The sequence below is a fragment of the Dipodomys ordii genome, unplaced genomic scaffold (genome assembly GCF_000151885.1).
Source record: "Dipodomys ordii isolate 6190 unplaced genomic scaffold, Dord_2.0 Scaffold50, whole genome shotgun sequence".
Classification (NCBI taxonomy): Eukaryota; Metazoa; Chordata; class Mammalia; order Rodentia; family Heteromyidae; genus Dipodomys; species Dipodomys ordii.
The window spans coordinates 6,068,370-6,092,469 of record NW_012267266.1 but is presented as its reverse complement, the minus strand read 5'-3'; the positions used below and the strand labels follow the sequence as shown (position 1 = coordinate 6,092,469).

Here is a 24,100-nt window from a genome sequence, read left to right as displayed (position 1 = left end):
TTCACAAACTGAAACTGAGTGGCATGAATAACAAAACCACTCTATAACCCCAGAAATTTTTTTCAAAGCTGAGAAGTCATCTTCTTTATTTAAAAATCTATGCTTCTCTGCTTTTTCTGTTTGAAGGCTAAATGTTAAAGACATGAGTAGAGAAAAGTCAAGGGAAGATGTAATCACTAAATAAGTTGGATATAATATTAAGATCTGCTCAAAGCTGGACATGGCGGCCTATGCCTATAAGCCTACCTTCTTGGAAGGTGGAAATCAGAGGATCATGAGGTCAAGGTGAGCCCAGGCAAAGTTAGTGAGACTTTCTCTCAAAGACAAATAAAAACAAAAGGCTGAGGCATAGTTCAGGGCCTAGCATATGCAAAGTCCTGAGAAGTCCTTAGTTCTATACCCAGTAGATAAAGAAACATTTAATAAATCTACTGAGCGTGTGATTAAAGTAAAACTGACTCGGAATTTGGAGCAGGCTGGCAATGCATACAACACCCATTCTCATGTGTTAGCACTGAAGTACTGGTTCTCCCTCTCTAATATGAAAGTTTGTTTCTGCACCCAACTACACATGGGTATTTTATCACTTTCAAGCCACACTTTAACAAAATTAAAATTAAATACCTACTGTTGATCAGTTCCTTGTGTTCAGCAAGCGTTTTTGCAGGATCCAGCCAATACTAAATGAGGGGGGGAAAAGAGGTAATTATACAAACTAGTTGCTTGTCATTGACCCTTACCAAAAGAATATTTGCAAAATAATATTTAAGTGACATTTAGGTACTTACTAAGTAAAAGCCTTTATTTACCATATGTATTTACAATAACATACAGATGATTATTATTGAAGTATGAAGGTCATTCTTGATCATTGCCCTTAGCTAGTCTAAGATATTGGTTTATTAATTCAAACTGATCTTCAGTGAATATAATTTCAAGTATGAATGAGAGAATTCTAGACTCTGGGGAGAAATTTTCTTTTGTGTCACTTTTGTGACATAAAAATCACTAAAAGAAAGAGAAGATACAAGTCTCCAGACTCATCTCTTCCACTGTAAGAGAAACAGGAAGAAGCCACAGAAGCACAGAGAAAGTACCAAGAGTGAAAGTACACGGTGAAAGGCACTGAGGGGGTGCTCTAGAGGACCTGAGGTGTCCAGAGACAAAAATCCTCTTCGCTGCTTTCCTAAATAAATATGGGAAACCCCAAGAAACAAGCTACCCAGTTTCCACGTTCTCATATTCCTGTGTAAAGAATGATTCTCACAGCAGGGAAAACAGAGGAGTGGCTTCCCCCAAGCCACCTCAATCCCACAATTCTCACATTAGCCCATTGAAATCATTCTCACACAGTCTGACAGTCCTAGTCAGGAATAAGGACTGGAAAAGAAGTCCTAGAGAACTTGCCTTCCTGGTTCTCCCTTCCTTTCTTCTGAATTAAGGGCAGATATTATTGTTCTGTCAGGTCAAAGCAGCACTACTTATAAATAGTTCTAATACTTTATTCAATCCCTTCACCTTTTATTCCTAATAACACAAAACAAAAATTCATACTAAGTGTACATCCTAACTCATTTTAACTACAGCCCTACACTCTCTTTGTATATGTAACTGTAACTATCTATCACTCAAATGGCTATTGCAATCTTCCAATGCTGACAAATTGAAGTAAACATTCTATACAAATGTATCCACTTGAACACAATGTTCACTGTGCTGGTATTCAACCTTTCTTGTGATGATGCACTAACTTCTGCAACAGCAAAGGTATCTGAAGCATGGTCTGTAGTCAGGGAAGTGCTTATGTATTCCACAATGACTAAAAGATATGGTTTTAATGTTAAAATAGAGCTTCATAGGAAAACTGGCTTACTCACACAGAGCTAAATCAACCTAAATATTAAGTTGTATGACACAGAGAAGACTAATTTCTCAGCGTACATACAAGTAAGGGTTCTTCCCACGAAATAAAAACATTAGAGCCAGACAGTGGTGCCTCAACGCATGTCTGCCTGTCTTTCTTTCCTTCCTTCCTTCCTTCCTTCTTTTCTTTCTTTTTTGGTCAGTCACGGGGCTTGAACTGTGGGCTTGGGCACTGTCCCTGAGCTCTTCAGCTCAAGGCAAGTGCTCTACCACTTGAGCCACAACACCACTTCCAGTTTTCTAGTGGTTTGTTGGAGATAAGAGTCTCATGGACTTTCCTGTCCCTTCTGGTTTTGAACCGAGATCCTCAGATCTCAGCCTCCTGAGTAGACAGGATTATAGGCGTGACCACTGGTGCCCGGCTCACACATGTATTTCTAGCCACTCAAGAGGCTGACATCTAAGGATCATGGTTCAAAGCCTGCTTGGGCAAGAAAGTCTGTGAGTCTCTTTTTATGGGGGGGGCTTTATTTTATTTATTTTTAATTGCTATTGTAAAGTTGATATACAAAAAGGCTATAGTTACATGAATCAGGTAATGAGAGACTCTTATCTCCAATTAACCACCAGAAAACTGGAAGTGTCACTGTGGCTCAAACTGGTAGAGCACTAGCCTTGAGCAAAAAAGCTCAGGACAGCACCTAGGCCCTGTGGTCAAGCCCCATAGCCAACAAAAAAAAGAAAAAAGAAACATTAGGTAGATGGACTATTTCTTGTCATTTATGTTAAATAAAAAGGTTTAGCTAGGGACTGGGAAGGTGGCTCAGTGGTAGAGTGCTTGCTTTGCATGCATGAGGCCCTGCATTCGATTCCTCAGCACCACATAAGCAGAAAAAGCCAGAAGTGGTACTGTGGCTCAAGTGGTAGAGCACTAGCCATGAGCTGAAGAGCTGAGGTTCAGTGCCCAGACTCAGAGTTCAGGCCCCACGACCAGCCAAAAAAAAAAAAAAAGTTTAGCTATACTCATATTTCTTCAAAGATGAAAAATACCAAAGGGAACAAACATAAATACCAATTAACACTTGCATTAGATTTCTATTACTGCATAATTGTCACAACCCCCATTTATGATCTCAGAGTTCAGCAGACACATAGGTCAGCTGGTTTCCTTTCTTCTTGATCAAGCGACTTGAAAGGCTGTTCAGCAAATATGTAGGGGACTTAAAAATGGGATATTAAAGCTTCTCCAGCTTTTCCCCAGATGTCAAAGCTATCACAATACTGGGACTTAGTTTTAGGCCTTATACCACATTTACACACTGAACTCAACTCAAAAAGTACTTTAGCAAGAAAAGAAGAAAGGGTAGAGGCCTCTGGTCATAATAAGCTGTCTAATCTTGTCTTGCAACTAGAAAGGAACAAATAAAAGGACTTTAAAAGGCTACCTAGTCTATATTAATGTCATAATATGATATACAAATATGTGCACATACTAGGTCACTTTTCTTTTTCTGTCTCCAGAATTTTTTTTCAAACATTGAAAAAGCCAGGATAATAAGAAGGAAGCATGAGGCTCAGAGGAATAGGAAAAATTGGTTTAGCCTATCAGAAAAAAACACATTAATAACATAATAACACAATTTTAACATAAATTTCCTTTCATGAGTAATTAAGTCTGTGAGGTTAGAAAATGTAATGAAGTTTCTGAGATGAATTAGAAATTACAATTTTGCAACAAGTAAAAGAGGCAAGATTCAAAGGCCATTCAATCAATTCACTGCACATCAGATATGCTAAACATCAATCTGGAGCTTGCCACACACAAATCTCATTTGATCAACATGGAAACCAGGGTTACAGAGGTCAGACAATGATAAATGCTCCAGAACACAAATAATAAACACAAGCTATCAGGCTTAGTAAACCAAGATCTTGAAATGCAAAATCCACTTATGTTCAACCAAGGAAAAGATATGACCTTGGAACCAAAGTAGCCATACAATGACAGCTCTCGTCATCACTCATTATCAACAAGCAATCAAATATAACACATGTCTGATCTTAGTGAAACACATCATGCTGATGCTTTATAACCTAAAAGGAAAAAGAGAAGAATTCAACTATGAATACAATATCCCAGCTTTAAGGACAACATTCAGATTACTAGTCATGGGGGCAACAATCCTCAAGAGGTAGGCTCCAAAACTAAGATATCATTCATTCATTCATTCATTTAATATGATATTCATTTGTTCACTTTAACATGCCTCAAAAACTCCTTATATATATAGTATTTATATATCTTTTCAGGCACCATCCTGGGGATCTTTTGAAATATTTACAGTCCAGTAGGAGACACACAAACATATACATATGATACCATGTGGTAAGCTAAACAATAATGTATATACCATGAATACATAAAGGATTATAAAATTATAACAAAGAAAATCAAGTCTGCAGAGTGAGTGTAAGAAGACTTCACAGAAGAGAAAACCATTGATCAATGTATTTATGAAAAAAAATCCTCAAATTAAATAAACAGAGGCAGGTGCCAGTGGCTTGCGTTTATAATCCTAGCAGGAGGATGAGATATGAGAATCAAAGCACATGCTTATCACCAAAACTGCTCTGAAAGTAAATTAGCCTATTTTTAAGTTTCAATATAGAATTTAATATCCCAACTTCTTTATAAGTGAGCACTACACTGAAATTGTTAACAATACTCAGCTAAGAAATCAATATTCACAAAGGATGCTATAGTTTGGGCATGGTTTGTTCCCTCCTGAACTCCTGTTGAAGTGGTCCCCAATATAACAACACTGAGAAAAAGTAGGACTCCAATATAGCAACACTGAGAAAAAGTAGACTATATAAATATAATATATATAAATATACATAAAAAGTGGTCCCCAACATAATAACACTGAGAAAAAGTATGACCATTAAGAGGTGATAGACGTGCTTATGAATGAATTCACACTGCTCTTATTTATAACCGCAGGTTATTGTGAAACAAAACCACCACTCTAACTCCCATTTGACCACTTTTGTTATCTGATACAAGGTCCCTGCCAGGTGCACTTTCCTGACCTCAGACTTCAGCTTCTAGAACTAGGAGCCAAAATGTATCTCTATTCTTTTTAACTTATTCAGTCTCAGATATTCTATCATAATAAACAACACTGAGCAAATTAGAGAAAAAAGCTATCTAGCCTTGTCATCTGTCCAGGGTATAGGGAAAGAAATCAACAAAAATCCCAATACTATAACAGGTGTTGCTGGTCATCAGAGAATGGCATTTTTGGATTACACTTGATGTGCAACCATCTTGCCAACCCAGATGATTATAAGGAGAAATAGCATGTTCTCTGAACATTCAAGCTATCCATTTTCTAAGAAAATCATTCAACAATTTTTTCCCTCATCTTTTTTTCTTTCTTGTAAACGTACATGCTATAGTTTATATATATATATATATATATATATATATACACACACACACACATATATATATATATATTCACAAGCTGGATTAGATCCTATTCTGTAGGAAAATAACAAATGGAAACACACTGTTTTCTCATTGTGCTTCCTAACATTCTACCTAACACAGGAGGGTTAAAACACTGTATCTCAAATACTCAATCACTAAGGAGTCATGATCACAATTCTCTCTTTCTGACCCTTTGCCTAGGTATAAGAGGTAAGTAGTTAGATATCCCTTCCATTTCAGTCTTGTAAATTTTAATAATTGATGCAACCTGGAGAAATGGAAGATGCTTCCTTCTCTGACAATCTTGGCTAAGCACCCTGGACTTCCTTTGTCCAGCTTGGCTGATAATGTCTCAATTTCATCAATTTCTTAGGTAACAGTTACAGAATTAGTTTTTTAAACTCTAATACTATTCTGTAAATCAATAGCCTAACCTCCAAAAGTACATATTAAATTCAAGGTCATTTATTAACTGTTCTTGAGGAGTTCAGCTCAGCACCTTGAAAATGGTGTGGCTATCATTGTAGATCAGGAAGAGATAAACCTTGATTTCATGAACTTGCCAGGATTTCTTATTCAGTAAATAGGAAATGTCTTGTGATGATACGTTTTTCACTTTAAGTTTCTCATAGTGGAGAAGCTTAGAAAATAGCTCTTATACCAGGGACCCATAGAACTTCTGCCTCGACATTTCTGCACAGACTTCTGTAAATGCACAAACTTAAAAATAAAATGTTTTAGTTTCACATGAAAGAAAAACAGAAATCTAAAGAAGCTTTGTGCATCTTATTATACTAGGTGTAAAATTCTCCTTTCAATAATTGAAGAATGCTACATTTATGTGTAATAATGTTCTGTGTACACTGAAAAAAAGTCTCAAAAGAACACAATATACCCAGACAATCTCTTGATAGAGAGAATAGAAAGCTATCTGTAAGGGTTATCAGGAACTACAAAGATCTCATTCTTGGGGAGTTTTAGGACTCAACATAATTCACACATGTGGTCCAAGAAGTCCCAGACTGTGGTGATAGCTATTTATGCTTTTCCTGTTGGCTTTGGTGACAGATCTCAGCCTCTCTAAGCAACATTAAAAAGCCTTGCTATAATTTGTTCCTTGATATGAATAACTGAAGTTTCAGAATCTGATATGAAACACCATTTAAAAAATAAGCTATCTCAGCCAGGTGCCGGTGGCTCACACCTGTACTCCTAGCAACTCTGGAGGCTGAGATCTGAGGATTGTGTTTCAAAGCCAGCTGGGGCAGGAAAGTCCATGAGACTCATCTCCAATAAACCACTAGAAAACCGGAAGTGGCGCTATGGCTCAAGCAGTAGAGTGCTTGCCTTGAGCTGAAGAGCGCTGGGACAGCACCCAGGCCCAGAGTTCAAGCCCCCAAGGACAAAACAACAACAACAACAAACTAAGCTATTTCTATGTATAGTGACAATAAACAAAGGCCTATCACTCAAGCAATCTACAGTGGAGGGAAAACAACAACAACAACAAACTAAGCTATCTCTATGTATAGTGACAATAAACAAAGGCCTATCACTCAAGCAATCTACACTGATAGAGGGAGGATTACAGGTGGAAGTCATTTTTCAGCATAAGTAGTTTCCCGTGACCCACTGTTAGATCTTTGGTTCCCTGTGGAGTATTACTGGTCTCTATAACTCTTTCACCCATGGACCCTAGGACTACCTTAGGGGTTAAGGGAATCAACAACAGTGGCAATAGATATTAAAGTCTCACCATATGCCAGGCAATACTGGATAGACACTTTACCATTACTCCTTCATTGAGTTCTCTTAATCTATGATATAGGAACTATCACAATTATGATGTAAAATGAAGAAACAAATGTTAAATAATTAAACAACTTGCTCAGAAGTATACAACAGCAGATCCAAGGAACTGAATTTCTTCTATCTTACTTCTAGAATTTGTTTGAATAGAAATGTATAATTAATTTTAAGATTATGTCTCTCAACTATCAATTCCTCTTTCCCTAATTCATGCCAATTCACTCTGACTCTGTGAAGATACCTAATTTGGTGACCCTACTAGCTTCCCCCCCCCCAAGGCTGAGGACCGCCTACTACCTTTTTATTGTCTCTTCCAATGGTTCCCCTCAATCTGTGCTCTCACTACAACCATGACCCATTACAGTTCTTTAATTTCAATCATCCTCAGTTTTCCTATACTTCCTTCCCTCCATAATGTCCAGAAGGGGGAGGAATACGCAGATCTAACCATAACTTCCCTCCTTCCCATACAGGCACATACCTCAAGGCACGAATTGTGTTAGTTTTTCCTCACTCTGAGAAATCACCTGAGAAGATTAACTTAAGAGAAAGGTTTATTTTGGCTCAAGATTTCAGAGAATTTAGTTCATGCCAACACTGGTTCCACATGACAGTAAGTGGGTATGCTGCTTACCTTATGACTTGATACAGCTAGGAGGGAGATAGAATAGAGCCTTCAAAGGCATAATATCAATGGCCCACTTCCTCCAACCAGATCAACTTTCTTTTTTTTTTGTTTTCTTTTTTTTGGGGGTCCGGTCCTGGGGCCTGAACTCTGGGCCTGGGCGCTGTCCCTCAGCTCTTCAGCTCAAGGCTAGCACTCTACCACTTGAGCCACAGTGCCACTTCCGGCTTTTTTTTTTCTGCTTATGTGGTGCTGAGGCATCGAACCCAGGGCCTCAGGCATGCAAGGCAAGCGCTCTACCACTGAGCCACCTTCCCAGCCCCAGGCCAACTTTCTTATTAATTCACCAATTAATCCATTGATGAAGTAAGCATCTTCACTTACTTCATTCAACACAGTGGCCTTTGCAGGGGACATTTCATATTTCAAGTAGAACAGTTGATAGCTCACTTTAAATTCTTGGTATCACCCAGAACACTTCTCCATTGTATTCTCTCACTAGCCAAAGTTCTTTGATTCTTTCATCCTTAAACCTTCAACATCTCTTCCTTTCTCACTCTCAGCTCAAGATCTTCATTATCTCACTGCGACAAGGGAAGCAATCAGAAGAGAATATGCCCAAGCCTAGTCCCCTCTACCAGCATGTATCTGTGCTACATCCTGCCCTCTCTATTCAGGAACAAGGTACAATAATTTTCGGACTGTATTATCAAAGTTTCTGTTCCTACGAAATCACTCCTGGCTGAACGTGTGATGTTATTTTCCCCAAAATAAAAAGGCCTTTGACTCTCATATCTGCCCATCTTATATACTTTAAAAGAAATCTCTATAAGACTTTCATTCCTCTTAAATCTATTTTTTAATTTGAAATTTTCTATTTTTTAAATAAGTTTTTTTAATGTGAAAATACTGTATAGAGGGGTTAGTTACTTGAACAAGGTAATGAGTATATTTCTTATCCAGCATTGTTGCCTCCTCTTTGTTTTTCCCCTACCATCCCGTCCCTCCCACCTCCTCAACTACACCTTCTCACCCCTCCAACCCTCCACCCTCTTACCTCCCCACCGGGCCTAAATTGTAAAGTTTGTTTTTTGACATAGTGTCTTGTACATCTCATTGTTGCAATGGGTCAATCTGTATCCCTATTTAGACATTTTGTTTTTTCCCTTCCCCTCCCCAAATTATACCACCATCAAATACAGTGAAAACAGCGGTTATACCATGGGGGAGGGACATACAAAGCAACAAAAAAAAAATCACATGGTACCTTATAAATACGTTAGAAACAATAGCAAGAAAGAAAAAAACATTTGTGTCCCTATCTTGGGGCTCATTTCACTTAACATCATCTTATCTGACCTTTTCTGCTTGTCCTAGACATATAATAGTTATTGCAAATAAGGGAAACCATGGGACCTATGTTTCTTTGGGCCTGGCTTATTTCACTTAATATAATTTTCTCCAAGTCTTTCTATTTCCTAACAAATGGGGTGATGTCATTCTTTCTGATGGAGGCATAGCATTCGTGTGTGTGTGTGTGTGTGTGTGTGTGTGTGTGTGTCACATTTTCTTGATCCATCATCTACTGAGGGGCATCTGGGTTGGTCCCATATCTTAGCTGTGGCAAATAATGCTGCAATAAACATAGTTGTGCTGGTAGCTTTAGTATGGTCTTGTTTGTGATCATTTGGGTAAATGCCCAAAAGTGGGATTGCTGGGTCATAGGGGAGTTCTATGTGGAGTCTTTGGAGGAACCTCCATACTACTTTCCAAAGTGTTTGAACAAGTTTACACTCCCACCAACAATGCAGTAGGGTTCCGTTTTGGCCACATCCCCTCCAGCATCTGTTCTTATTAGATTTCTTGATTATGGCCATTCTAACTGGGGTGAGGTGGTATCTCAATGTTGTTTTGATTTGCATTTCTTTTATGGCTAGAGAGGTTGAACATTTCCTCCTGTGTCTATTGACCATTCTTATTTCCTCTTCAGAGAAGTTTCTCTTTAAGTCTTTAGCCCACTTATTTATTGGGCAGTTGTTTCTTTAAGGATTTGTTCTTGGGGGATTTAATTTTTTGAGTTCCAGGTATATTTTAGATATGAGACCCGTGTCTGTTGTATGGCTAGTAAATATCTTCTCCCAGTACGTGGGCTTTCTATTGATCTTGCTAGCTATATCCTTTGTCATGCAGAAGCTCTACAGCTTCATGCAATTCCATTTGTCCAACCTTTCTTTGATTTGTTGTTTCTGGGTCTCTATTAAGAAAATTTCAGCCTGTACCAATGAGACCTAGGGTTTCTCTTATTCTGTCCTGTAATGTTTTCAGGGTGCCTGCTTTGACTCTAAGGTCTTTGATCCATTTGGAGTTGATTCTGATACAGGATGATATATAAGAATCTAGCTTTAGTTTTCTACAGGTGTTAAATCTACTTTTATATAGACTGAACAGCCCTTTACTCCAAATACGTAAGAGGTGCAGTGGTTCACACCTATAATCCCAGCTACATGGAAGTGTAGGTAGGAGATAATGGTCAACCTGGCAAAGTTAATGAGACCCTGTATCAAGAAACAAACATGCCAGTTCCAATCTATGCAGAGCTGTAATTAGGAGTATCTCAGTCCAAGACTATCCCCAGTCAAAAAACACAAATCCCTATCTGGAAAATAGCTAGCTAGTTAGAGACAGCTAGATGGGCTAGACATGTGGCTCAAGTGGTAGAGCATGTGCTTAGCAAACACAAGGCCCTGAGTTCAATTCCCAGTGCTTATAAAAGAAAAAAAAATCTGGGGGTAAAAGGGTGGGATGCTTACATACTCAGAAATCTTGGGGATGAAACGCAAGCAATCTAAACACAAAATTTATTTATATACACACAATTTCAAGGTAGTTAGGTCATAATACTTTAAATACTTTTGAGTGTGTTAAACATCAGAAAGCAAAGATATTGCTCTCAGTCACCTGTTTGGCTCCACACTTACGTTCCACTGAATCATTTCCTTACATTTGTACATAAGTACTTGACAGTACATGGCTTACCATTAACATAGTGAAAAAAAGAATGTTCAGAGAATCTGGGCAGCACTAACGTATTGCCAGAGCATTACAAAGCCCCTATGCTGATAAATCTAATAACAGAAGTAAGGACTTCACCTTCACACACTGTAAATATTTGCCACAGGCTTGGGAAGCAGTTCTCCCTCTGGCTTCTCCACCTACCTATCTCCTACCTCCATCAGGCTACACTTTACTAGCTACTCTTTATCTCATGAAGCCAGGAAGGATAGATTGCCTAAGGCTCACACTTCACAACAAAGCCCTCACCAGAAGATTGTCTACATACTGACAACTGCCAGACCAGATGGTTCTCTTGAATCCAACTGCCACCTTGACATTTCCACTTAGATGCCATTAGAATCTCAGACCTTTTGTGTCTAAATGCAAGTTGATGCTTCCACTCCAACATCCCCTCCCCCCCCAAAAAAAAATCTTTGCTCCCCTTCCATCTCCCCATCTGCCTAAATAGTACAACATTCTTCCATAAGCACCAAGCAAATCCTGTTGGCTCTGTGTTCAAAATATAAACAGAATCTGAAAAAACATTATCTTCACTCTTAGGCCTAAGCAGCATTAGCATATTACACCCTCCTGGATTTTTGTTTAATGGTATCTCAGCATCTGTCTTTGTATTGGATGGAGGTGTCAGATTAATTTGTTCTTTTAGTCAGTATATTTTAATGCTTTGTTTCTTAGGGCAAATAAAAACCCTAAGAAGGCCCTCCACGGTCTGTCCCCGTTCCCTTTCCCTCCAGTTGAAAGGAGGCAGCAGAAAGGACCTTAGGAGAGTACATTGGAAGCTCGAGGGCCTTCAAGATGGCTATCAGTCACAGCCTCCTGGAAAGCAGAGAGAAAAGCGATTTAATTGCGCAGAGGCAGAAAATTTAGCAATGCTGTAGCCTGTGGCAACTTGTGGGGGGAAAAGTACCAAATGAACTGGATGATCTAGATAAGGAAATTTCTAAGCAGACTGGTTCATTTTGCTGCCTACAATGAAATGCAAGAGGGGTGAGATAAGCTTTTAAAAAAAATGTTAAAATATAAAGGAGCCAGAACTTCCTGGTTTTCAAAATGAAACTTTCTCATTCCTTATCTTATCAGAAGGTAAACTAGGATACCACTAAGAAATAGCTTCTAGGCAGATTGAATTCAGGTCTTTCAAAAAAAATTATGCAATTATAAAAATCCTTTATTAAATCTTCAAAAAAGAGTTAGTGTTGAGGCCTCATAGAATCTTTCACAAAAAAAAAAAAAAAAGCAAGAGGTCTTCTAGGAATCCTAAGTGCATTGTTCCTAAACAGCAAACAATTCCTTAAAGGGAATCCAAGGTATAGCAAAGCCTATTTCAAAGCCACTTATCAATTTTTATTTTGTCAAATAAAGCTGAATAAAAATCACTTCAAAAAGAAATCCACAAAATTTATTTTAAAAGTGATACCAGACTGGATTGAAAGAAACCAGAACACTACAGACTGAAATGAAGCCTCTGAACTCTGAGTCTTCATCACACAGAAAGGCTAAGAAAACCACTCAACTACTTTTTATGAAAAAGAAGAAAATCAGAGAATAGGACCTAGAGCCAAAAGCAGGGTCAAGCATCACACCAATAACCCCTAGGTAGTAAGACCAAGCTCTAGTAAAAGAAATGGCTACATGTGTTCTGATAGACTCAAACCACAGGTATATACAAATATGGTGCTGGTTTAAAACAATAAAAACTAAAATATCAAAAATAAACTACATGGAACTAGCAATGTCCTACAATTTTCCTACTATGTTTTTGTTCATCATTGTTTCCTCATTCTTTTTGTAGCGCCTTGTTCCTTTCCTTAGTTCACATGCCTCTGGTTCAAAAGGGACTGTAATCTAGGAGCTGAACTTGAAGGAAAGTAACCAGAGTCTCATTTGATGATATGCTAGACCTCAAGTCTGCATCCAAAACCCTACATTAAATGAGAATTTAGGAAGGCCAAGGGAACAATGCATTTTACATGTATAAAAAATATAAATAATTTCTGACGAGAGGACAAATTCTCACACTTTAAAGCCTATCTTTGAAATAAATCAACACTATTCCTATCAAAAGGTGCTGAGTAAGCTTGGCACCAGTGGTTCATGCTTATAATCCTAGCTAAGGCCAGTTAGGGAAGTCCATGAGATTCATCTCCAATTAACAAGCAAAAAACCAGAAGTGGAATTCTGGCTCAAGGGGTAGAGCACCAGCTTGATTGAAAAAGCTAAGGGACAGTATCTAGTCCCTGAGTTCAAATACTATTATATGTGTGCATGGGCACGCACAGGCGCGCACACGCATGCACGTGCACACACACACGCGTGTGTGCTCACACACACACACACACACACACAAAGTGCTAAGTAATACTTTCCCTCTTTAAATGTGCACTGCTTTCACTTCAAATGATCCTGAAAAGCTGAGATCCTGTCTGACTGACCTTCCATCCATCCTTCTTTCCCACTCGCTTTTCTTCAGATACTAGTCCTTGAAACCCAACCACTACATTGTGAGGAAGCCATACAACAACATGGAACCTCATATGTAGAAATTAAAATATACAGATAATTAAATTGGTTTGTTTAAATTCTGTGTCCTAGCAGCCGAAAGTAACATAACTGCAGCCACCCAAGTAACTTGCCACAAGAGAATGGTGCCAACCCTAGGGGCTGAAAAGCAAGCTTGGCCTGCTCAGTACCTTATCACCCAACTCCAGAGCATTGGAACTACATGGCCAGCACAGTGGCACATGGCAGCCTCATCTCTTTTTTTTTGCATTTATAGACTCTTTCTCCCTCATGACCTGATCTAATCTGGTGACTAACAGTTTAGGAACTCCTAGCACAACTCTTTTACCTCCTAGGACCCCAAACTACCCATGTTACATCTCAACTTAGTTGTCTAAAGGACATTTTTTTTTTCTGGGTCTGGTTGTGGCGCCTGAACTCTGGGCCTGGGCGCTGTCCCTCAGCTCTTCAGCTCAAGGCTAGCGCTCTACTACTTAAGCCACAGTGCCACTTCCGGCTTTTTTCTTTTTGCTTATGTGGTGCTGAGGAATTGAACCCAGGGCCTCATGCATGCAAGGCAAACACTCAACCACTGAGCCACCTTCCCAGCCCCTCTAAAGGACATTTTAAACTTAACACATCCAAAACAGAACTGTTAATACTTGATTCCCCAAAGACCAGCTGCTCCTCTATCCAACCCTATCTTCTCATCCTTAACCTGCACTGCCTATGTAGACTACTAGACCCACATAAATAGTGACCCTTCCCTCCTCCACTTCATGCCCCCTTCCTTACTGTCATTTAGCACTACTAGTCTTTCCATTCTAGAACTGTCCCTACCTTAGGGCAACTGTGCCAGTTATTCCCTCTGCCTGCCATGCTCCTGTCATCACAGAGAGGCCTTTTCTGATATCCCACTAGAAAAAGCCTAACAGTCACTGTGATTTATCAACCTAATTTCAGTGCACTCATCACTACTTGATCTTTGAACGTGTACTTAGGATCTGTGTCAGCCCTGGAAATAAACTCCTTCACACCAGACACCTTGCCTCCTGCTCACCATCATATTTGACTTCCTGAAACACAGAAGCTGCTGGATTCAATGGAGATGGGAAATAGCAAGTGCTCATCTTTCCTCATAGTCCAGGCCAGGAGCACTGATGAGAGTTGGGATCTTACACTGAAGAATTTTAAAGAAGAAGCTTTCTGAATAAGTGCCCTCTATAAAATATTCTGTAGCCCAAAAGACTGATGAGTACCTAGAAGAAAAAAGCTAAGTTCTTACAAACCATGAGCTTTTTAAAAGCCTATCTCTTTTCAGTCACAAGGTAAATTTCAAAATTTATAGCCCACAATGGAAAATGGGTGTTTCACTCTCCTGCACCCTCAAAAAAAGCACCAACTCAACTCTAACAATCCTACAGCTCCTCTCTCACTGGGATAGGTCCTATGAAAAACACACAAGCTAGTTACCTTAAAACTATCACATATAATATATCTAAAATGTTATACAATTCAAGATAATATAAGCAATATTCCATAAAATATATGTTATTAGTAGCCTTGTTCTATTAATATAGTATCACTAGTTAATATTCATGAGAATTGTTCTCTTATGGCTCAGAGTAGATCAACACTAGTAATTAGAAATTTATTTTTAAAATTCTATACTTTTAAAAAACTAGCTCCTTATGATAACCAAAAAATGTCTATAATAATAATTATCTCTTCTGCTAGCCACCGATCAATTAACTGTCTGAAATTCTATCCTTTATACACATGCTGATTTAACCTGGAAGAATGACAATCTAATCAAATGTTCACACTGAAGAAATCAGCAAAGTAATATTGCTCCCAAATTCTTCTGTAACGAGGATGATGTGGACCATAGAAATTCCTTCAGGTGTCTGTTTCATTGGCAAAAGATAATAAGCATACTTATCTTGTTTTATATATATATATAGATAGATAGATAGATACACACACACACACACATATATAGTCAGACATGTATATGGACTGATGCTTCAATCAGACCTGACAGTTTTGTTTTAAAGTATTGTATAACTTCATGTTTTCCATTGTTCATCCTTTAAGCCTAGTTTTAGTTATTAAAAAAAAAGTAAAAAGGCATAGAGTGCCATTAATTGAAGAAAGACCTTTCTATTCTGGATTAAATTTACTTACTAATCTCCCTTAACCAGAAAGCAACAAATTTATGAAAGTGATAGGAAAAAATACTTCATTATACATGGTTTTTAGAAAACTCACTAGTGTCTATTACTATCAAGCACCTGAGAGGGGAAAGAAAGAAATAAAACAAGAACTATATAAAGAATTAAGTTCAGCCAGGAATCGGTGGCTCATGCTTGCAATCCTAGCTACTCAGGAGGCTGAGATCTGAGGATCTCGGTTCAAAGCCAGTCCAAGCAAGGAAGTCTGTGAGACTCTTACCTCTAATAAACCACCAGAAAACCGGAAGTGGCACTGGAGCTCAAGTGGCAGAGCGCTAGCCTTGAGCTGAAGAGCTTAGGGACAGCGCCCAGGCCTAGAATTCAAGCCCAGGACCAACAACAACAAAAAAGGATTAAGTTCAAAGTGTGTTGTGGAGCTGCCTTAGGACTCCAGCTCTTTCATGAGCATTTTTGAATCTCTATCGAAATCAACACGTACAACAAAGAAGGTAAAGACTAATCAAAACATGCTTTTTCCAGGTGCTGTGGTAGAAAAGTGGGCAATACAGCAAGCAGCTTGGCAAGTGCTGTGGGCAGGTCCCCCCTTAGCACTTTTCAGAGTTCTTTCCAACAAATTAGCTCTCCAAATCACAACATCTCACATATTGTGACCAGAAGGCACAAGACCCTTTTCTGAACAGAGAATACTTTTCTGATCGTTCTCAACATTGTTGTCAACTATAGAAAAAATAGAAAAATGTATTTGATTACAATTACTACTTAGGATAAGCAATTCTTTAGAATCATATGATCCACAGACATCCAGTTACCTGCAACACTGTCTCAATTATACAGGTACCTGTGACAATGCACTTCTTCTATTACACTCTGTAGTATACTACCTGTTAATAGATAAGAACATACTAAACAGTACCTCATAGTTACTGTACTATCATGAACACACCCTTGTAATCCCACACATTTCCAGGTTAACCTCCAAGCATGTAAGAAAAGCCTTTCCTTTTCTTTGTAAAACATAAGCACAATCTGCCGATAATGTCCAACAGGAGCAGCCTTTCCCAAGAGAATCAAGGCAATAAACTCAAAGCAAATGTTGTGTTTGAGATACCTAGGAAAGTACCAAAAACTGTCTTAGCTGAGAGACCCAAAGGTTTTTGGCATATAACAGAAAGAGCTTAAGGAATTGAATGATCTTTCTTATTGGAACTCCTTCCTTGTCTATTTAAATAAATAAATAAATAGTGTTTACATCTATAGAAAGAGGCAGAAAACTACAGCTGAACCCTATTTTACTCCAAAAACACATACATTTATCCTGAGGAGATATGGACAAATTGGATTAATTGAGAAAAAAAGTTCTATTCATCTCATTAATTTCTCAGAAGTAGAAATGTGGCTCAAGTGGTACAGTACTAACCTTGAGTGAAAAAGCCAAGCAAGAGTGCCAGGCCCTGGGTTCAATCTCCCATACTAGCACAAAAAAAAAGTTAAAAAAAAAAGAGGGAGATGTATTTTTAATAAATACTTGCTTTTTATGTCTAAAATTTATGATAATGTATAATACTTTTCTTTTTCTAATTAATTACTTGGTAACAATCACACCTAGACTCAACAATTGGTGTGTTCAGATTTCAAGATACCAAAATTTAAAAGCTGTTTATATGAATGACATTTTATGCATAAATATATGCATAAATAGTAAAAATTTAAGATAAAATTTTATGGAGAAACTAGAATAGAAATAAAAGTTTAAGAACCAAAAGGAATAAAGTTTCAACCAGTGAGGCCCACTTACATTATTTCTAATACCGTATAATCTACAGAGTTTTCACATATTCTGTTTTGGTCCTATGACAATCCTGAAAGTTGGGGAAAAAGATAGTTTTTCTCAATTTACAGCTAAGTGTATTGCTATGGTCCATGTTACACCCAAGGGTTCATGTGTTAGGAGTGTGGTCCTCAGAATGGCAGTAATAGGAGATGATGCAGAAGCTTTAAAGCTAGTGGACGCTGCCCTGGGAAGGAATTGCTATAGTTCTCCTGAAGCCTTTATTAGTTCTCTCAAGAGGTTGTTACAAAAGAGCAAGCTTGACTCCTCCCAGGCTCTTCCACTTCCTGTCTTGCATGTGATGCTGCCTTTCCTGCCCTTATGATGCCATCTACCAAAAGGTACTCACCAGGGCTGAGCCGATTAGCAGCACTGTGCCCTTCAATCTCTAAGACTGTGAGTAAAATAAACCTCTTTTTTAAATTTATTATGCACCTTCAGGTATTTTACTATAGTAAAAGTGAACACACACACACACACTTCAGAAAACTAAATGATTTGACCATTCATTAACAAGAGATATCGAACCTAAATCTTTGTTTTGACTACAAAGGTAGCTAGCTATCTGTTCCACACCATCACATCCCATTTATAATAGCTTTTGAAAACCTCACATTAATTTCAAATTCGCCAATTTGTGTGTGATTCAATTCTCAGCCTACGGTTCATAGATCTCACTATCCCTCTCCCATAATAAAGAATTCAATACACACATCTGGAGAAGCATATGTTGCTCTAATTACAAAGAAATCCTCATCATGGGCAGCAGAAGATGGATGATATTATTACTAAGGAAAAGTAATAGTGTTTGAGGCCTAATACAAAGAACCCAAACAATAAAGCTTTACGTTACCATCTAACAAGCAAGAATAAAATTCTTCCTCGTCTATCCATGAGTATTAGTTCCTGTTGTAACAAACTGCCATAAACTTAATGGCATCAAAGAACAAAAATTTATTATCTTACACTTAATAGAGGTCTGAGTCTAAATCAAAACATAGGCAGGGCTGCCCTTCTAAAGGATCTCAGGGAAAATCAATTCCCTTGCTCTTTCCAGTTTCCAGAGGGCTGCCTACATTCCTTGGCTCAAAGGCCTCCTTGCAGTAATTGCACCACTTTAACCTCTTCTTCCACTGTCACATTTTCTGACTCTCCAGACTTCCCCTTTCACATACAAGGACACTTGTGTTTTCACTCTAAATCTTTCCAGGAAAATTTGGCAAACTGGATAAGATCAAGAAACTGTATTTTTCTCTGCTAGGATAAGTATTATTTATAAAATGAGTGTAATTTAAGGTATCTACTAGAACCTTCAATTTAATCTTTCAGTATGTATTTATAGTTATGCTATAGTGACCTGAGACCTACATGTGATAGAATTCAATCAACTTGTCAATATGTATCTGTTCCTTTTCTTTGAAATGTGCATTCATGACTATTTCTGTCTACGGAAGCACTACCTAATACTCCCAATTTTTACTTTTTCATTTGTTTTCTGGTGAAATCTTCCTGGGAGATAACGTTATAGAGCTAGCTCAAGAAAAATCATAAGTACACTATCAACATCTTTCTTCTTTCCTGCCTCTTCTCATCTTAGGACATGTCTTAGGCCAGAGCACAAAGACACCACTCAGAAAATATATTTCTCATTGAACGAACCTCAGATGACCCAGAGGATATAAGCACTGATGAAGGAAGAAGAGGAAATATGTATTGCAACAGCAGCTGCACAGAATAAAAAAATAAAAGGCTAAGGGTATTACCTTAAAATATGGTATTTCTAAGGTAAATATAGGAGTATTTTGTATGATAAGGCTGTGAATGTCTGAGGTTAAGGGATTTCTCAGGCTAAATCAAAAGTCTCATTAAAAAATGTCCTTTCCATTCCTCAAAATCATCAGCTTCCAAGTCTTTTAAGTATTATGAATTTTTTAGTATCTCTACCATTAGAACAGATAGAAAAATTTTCAAGACACCCTATAAACAACTAATGTCAGAACCCAAAGATCACCTGTACTCCACTTCCTCCATCAGGCTCAGGAACAAAAACTCCTACTTGTTTTTATTTTTAACAGCTCAAACTATTTTTTAAACTTAAGTGGTGCTTTTATTTTTATTTTTTTACTTTATACTTATTTCTTTTTTTAACCATTTTCTTTCTCTTTTTTTTGGGGGGGGGTCCGGTCATGGGGCCTGAACTCTGGGCCTGGGCACTGTCTCTCAACTCTTCAGCTCAAGGCTAGCGCTCTACCACTTGAGCCACAGCGCCACTTCCGGCTTTTTTCTTATGTGGTGCTGAGGAATCGAACCCAGGGCCTCAGGCATGCAAGGCAAGCGCTCTACCACTGAGCCACCTTCCCAGCACCACCATTTTCTTTCTTAAAAGGTAATCAGGTAGCCAGGTACTAGTGGCTCACGCCTGTAATCCTAGTACTCAGGAGGCTGAGATCTGAAGATCACGGTTTAAAGCCAATCTGGGCAAGAAAGTCCATGAGACTCTTACCTCCAGTTAACTACCAAAAATCCAGAAGTGGAGCTACGGCACAAAGTAGTAGAGTACTAGCCTTGAGCACAAAAGCTCAAAGACAGCACCCAGGCCCTGAGTTCAAGCCCCATGACCACCATCAACAATAACAACAAAAAAGGTAATCGTCTAACCACCTTCTTCCTGACACATTTGGCAACGTGTTCAGTCCTCCTAACATCACAAATGGAAAGTCGCTTACAAAAATAGAAGCTAGATACCTTCTACAAAGGGGACATCATACAAGAAACTGTGAATCCATCAACTCTACAGACTTGTAAGCAGGAGGGAAGGAGAAAAATAGAGCACAAAAAAGAGGTTTGAGGTTTTCAGTCATTTTCAGTTATAAAGAATCTAACCACCTAGAACCACATCCAGAAAGCCCAGAGATAAAGAGTGTAATTTATAACCAGAAAAATGTAATATAAAATCACTGGACTCACCGTCTGATGGCTTCTGTCACAGTAACGCAGCCCAAAATAATCTATCTCCATGAGATTTATGTGACGGAATACATGGTCAAGGACAACGGAACCTTTCGTTGACTTCTGCAAAAATAATTCACAGTTGTTGGTTGTTGTTGTTGTTGTTTTTTAATTTAACAAGTGTCTTGTCTTTCTCAGTGAGCCACATCACAGGGCTTGTGTTTTATTAGTTTCTCTCACAATGGACAGAATTTTATTTTACCATGGTATTCTCTGTAGGTTTTTGCCTCAGTTCCAAAGACAAATGTGGTTTAAAGCACAGAGTATTAAAGAAATTGCTTTAGTAAAATAATCTTAAATTACAGTGAGTGTTAATGTAAGCTTCTTTTCTTAAGGGATTACATATTATCTTCGGGACAGAATTCTTCTTCAAATAGAGATAATCCTTTTATATGAAGAATATCTACCAAATTAATCAAATACTGCTGTTGTTAAAAGTCCCACAGTTTTTCCATTTTTAGAAAGCAATTTTCATCTATAACATTATTCTTAGAAGTATCTAATATAGAATATATACAAAATTTAAAGAATACTAGACAAAGCTTTAATTTTCTCAAATAATAAATGCATAGATTAGACTGCTTCCGTTTATGTTCTGAAAAGCCCTTGTATGGATATTTCACTTGATCTCTTTCACCTAACTAGAGACACAAACAAAAAGCTGACGTCTACTTAAAAAGTCAATCTCTTTTCTCCCCTTTCTCACTATGTACACAATTCCTTAAGACTCTTGCAGATGGGTCCCAATAGCTGGTACCTGCAATCCTAGCTAGCTACTCAAAAGGCCAAACCTGGAGGATCAAGGTTTGAAGCCAGCATTGCAGAAAAATCTACCTCAATCAGCAAAAAGCTGGGCTGAAGGCATGGCTCAAGTGGCAGAGCAATAGTCATGAGCAAGCAAACTGAATTATCTTGACACCCTGAGTTCAAGCCTAGGTATTGTCAAAAGAATGAGGCCAGGCGTCAGTGGCTCACGCCTATAATCCTAGCTACTCAGGAGGCTGAGATCTGAGGATCGAGGTTCAAAGTCAGGCCCAGCAGGAAAGTCCGTGAGACTCTTATCTTTAATAAACCACCAGAAAACTGGAAGTGGTGCTGTGGCTCAAGTGGTAGAGCCTTAGTCTTGAGCTGAAGAGCTGAGGGTCAGCGCCCAGGCCCAGAGTTCAAGCCCCATGATTGCCAAGAAAAAAAAAAAGAATGAGAAAAAAGAGAGAGAGAAAGGGAGGGTGGGAGGGAAAAGACTCATGCATACTCACAACTCTGGGATGATCCCACAACCATATAGGAAAAAATATTTTTTATCATATGATACCTTAAGCAATAATTATTCCCACATATAAGCAACAGTCAAATATGTATCTACAAGTTTGTACTTAAAGTACATACCAAACTGACCTTGAAAGTGATACATTTCAATGGTGTGACTACAGAACAAATCAGACCTTCCCTTTCTTTTTTCCCATTACTGTCAGCTGTAAACAGGTAGCACAAGTCCCCAAATCATGCATTGTAGCAAGACAACAAAGGCTTTTGTTCCATTGTATCTTTCCATACAGAATTACCATTATTACATGCTTACATATATAGGGGAGCACTCCATACTACACTGCTTATAGAAAATAGATTGTTAACCTAAGGGAAATGCTTTAATTAAATGTATTATAAAATGGTTGATATACAATGATAGACGATCACACCTGCAAAAGATAGTTTTGTTACAAATCCCATAAGTATTTTCTTTTCCTTAAAGTCATGATTAAATTTAATTCCCTTTTCAAGATTGCTGAACATGGGCTGGGAAGGTGGCTCAGTGGTCGAGTGCTTACCTTGCATGCATAAGGCCCTGGGTTCCATTCCGCAGCACCACATAAACAGAAAAAGCTGGAAGTGGCACTGTGGCTCAATGCTGAGGGGCAGTGCCCAAGCCCAGAGTTCAAGCCCCATGACCAATAAAAAAAAAAAAAAAAAAGATTGCTTAACAACTTACTGAAAAACAAAAAAGGCCTTCCATGATGGACTGGATATTTTCTGCTATCGTTACAAAAGTCTCATCCAGTCAATGTCTCTTTTTAAAATATTTTTATTGTCATGATAAAGGTGATGTACAGAGGGGTTACAGTTACATAAGTCAGGTAAAGAGTCCTTTTCCTTTTGGACAATGTCACCCCTTCCCTCACTCTCCCTCAGTTTTTCCTCCCATCCCCACCAACAAGTTGTATAGTACATTTTCAACATAGTAGTCAAGGTCTCTTTGTGCTCTGTCCCTGTGTATTTCTCCGAGGTAAAAATATGGGTATGAAGTCACTCACTGGAAGAACACGTGCTTAAAATTACACTGGGCACTACCAAAAGGACCATCACAATTCATTCACAGGACTCCATCCTCCTGTCCCTGGCAAAGAAACACTTGGAATGAGGGACAAAGGGGAAGGGGACTTTTTTTTTTCTTAACTATAACAAAAGCAATGCTCTTTTATGTGCTTACTAGCTAGCCAACTGCATGTCCCAGCATGTGACCTAAGCATTCCCTAACCCAAAGTTTATGAGCAAATGCTCCTGCCTCTTTTGATAACTTACACAATTTTGTTTAGTATATTTAACTGCATTTCATTTAGAAAGTATTTTCGTGTTTGGGATAAAGGCCTAACTTTATTTCCTTATGAATACAAAACTGTGCCACCATTTTCTGACAAGACCATCATTTCTGTTTGGTTCAAACAACTTTATTATTTACTAATTACCCAATTTACCCCCCATATTTTAATAAATTTACTTCAATATTTTGTGTTTAATAACAATTTTCACAATTATATTTGTCAGTTCTTAGAAATTTTTCTCAAAGAAACTTTTAGAGACAGCTTGCCAGTTTAATAAACAGTTCTATTGGGAATTTGGAATTTAATTGGATTGGCAGATGGGATGACTAGTAGGGGATGGGAACACTACAATATTACCAAGTAAAATCTATGCAGCTTTTTCTTCTATGTTCCAAAGGAATTTTATGCTTTTTTATGTAGCTCTTTTCAAATTCCAATTAGATTTTATAACAGGCAAAATTTATAAAATTCCCTTTCTTGACTAAAGCTGTCCAGTTATCATCTCTGGAACCTGTGGCTATGATGAAATATCACCTCAGTGGTAGTATTATGTTAGATGGCACAATGACCTTATGATAGGAAGGTTATCAGAATAAGCCTAATCAAATCACAAGGGCTCCAAAACTCAAAGCATTTTCTACAGTAGAATAGTTAGATAGGAAAAAAAAAATCAAAGACATTTAAAGCTTAAGAAGTTTTCCATATGTCCATGCCACTGGAAAGAAGGAGGGATCATCTGAAAAGCAATGTGAGCAGCCAGACAACGCAAGCAGCAATGTGAGCACAGCTGACAGCCAGAGAGGAAAAGAAAATTCAGTCCCAGATCACAAAAATGGAATTATGCTAACCACCTGAAAAAGATTGGGAGCAGATATTTTCCCCCAGACTGGTCAGATAAGAGACAAGTAAATTTACATCTTAATTTAGGTGGTCCCTCCCTAAGAAGAGAACCCAGGGAAATGGTGCTGTGGCTCAAGTGGTAGAAAGCTCGCCTTGAGCTGTAAGAACTCAGAAACAGAGCCAGGCCCACAGTTCAAGCCCCATGACGAAGGAAGGAAGGAAGGAAGGAAGGAGGGAGGGAGGGAGGGAGGAAGGGAGGGAGGG

General features: G+C 38.3%; 1 protein-coding gene across 2 annotated transcripts in view; it reads right to left on the bottom strand.

Annotated features, from left to right (window-relative positions):
• Epb41l4a (erythrocyte membrane protein band 4.1 like 4A) overlaps positions 1–24,100 on the bottom strand; it is a 227,802-nt gene that overhangs the window by 118,722 nt on the left and 84,980 nt on the right. For both annotated transcript variants that reach the window (XM_013020442.1, XM_013020443.1), the window contains exons 2-3: positions 20,358–20,462; positions 629–680 (exon numbers count right to left, since the gene is read on the bottom strand). In XM_013020442.1, the coding sequence (XP_012875896.1) occupies positions 629–680; positions 20,358–20,462 (157 nt within the window). The remainder of the gene's footprint in view (positions 1–628; positions 681–20,357; positions 20,463–24,100) is intronic.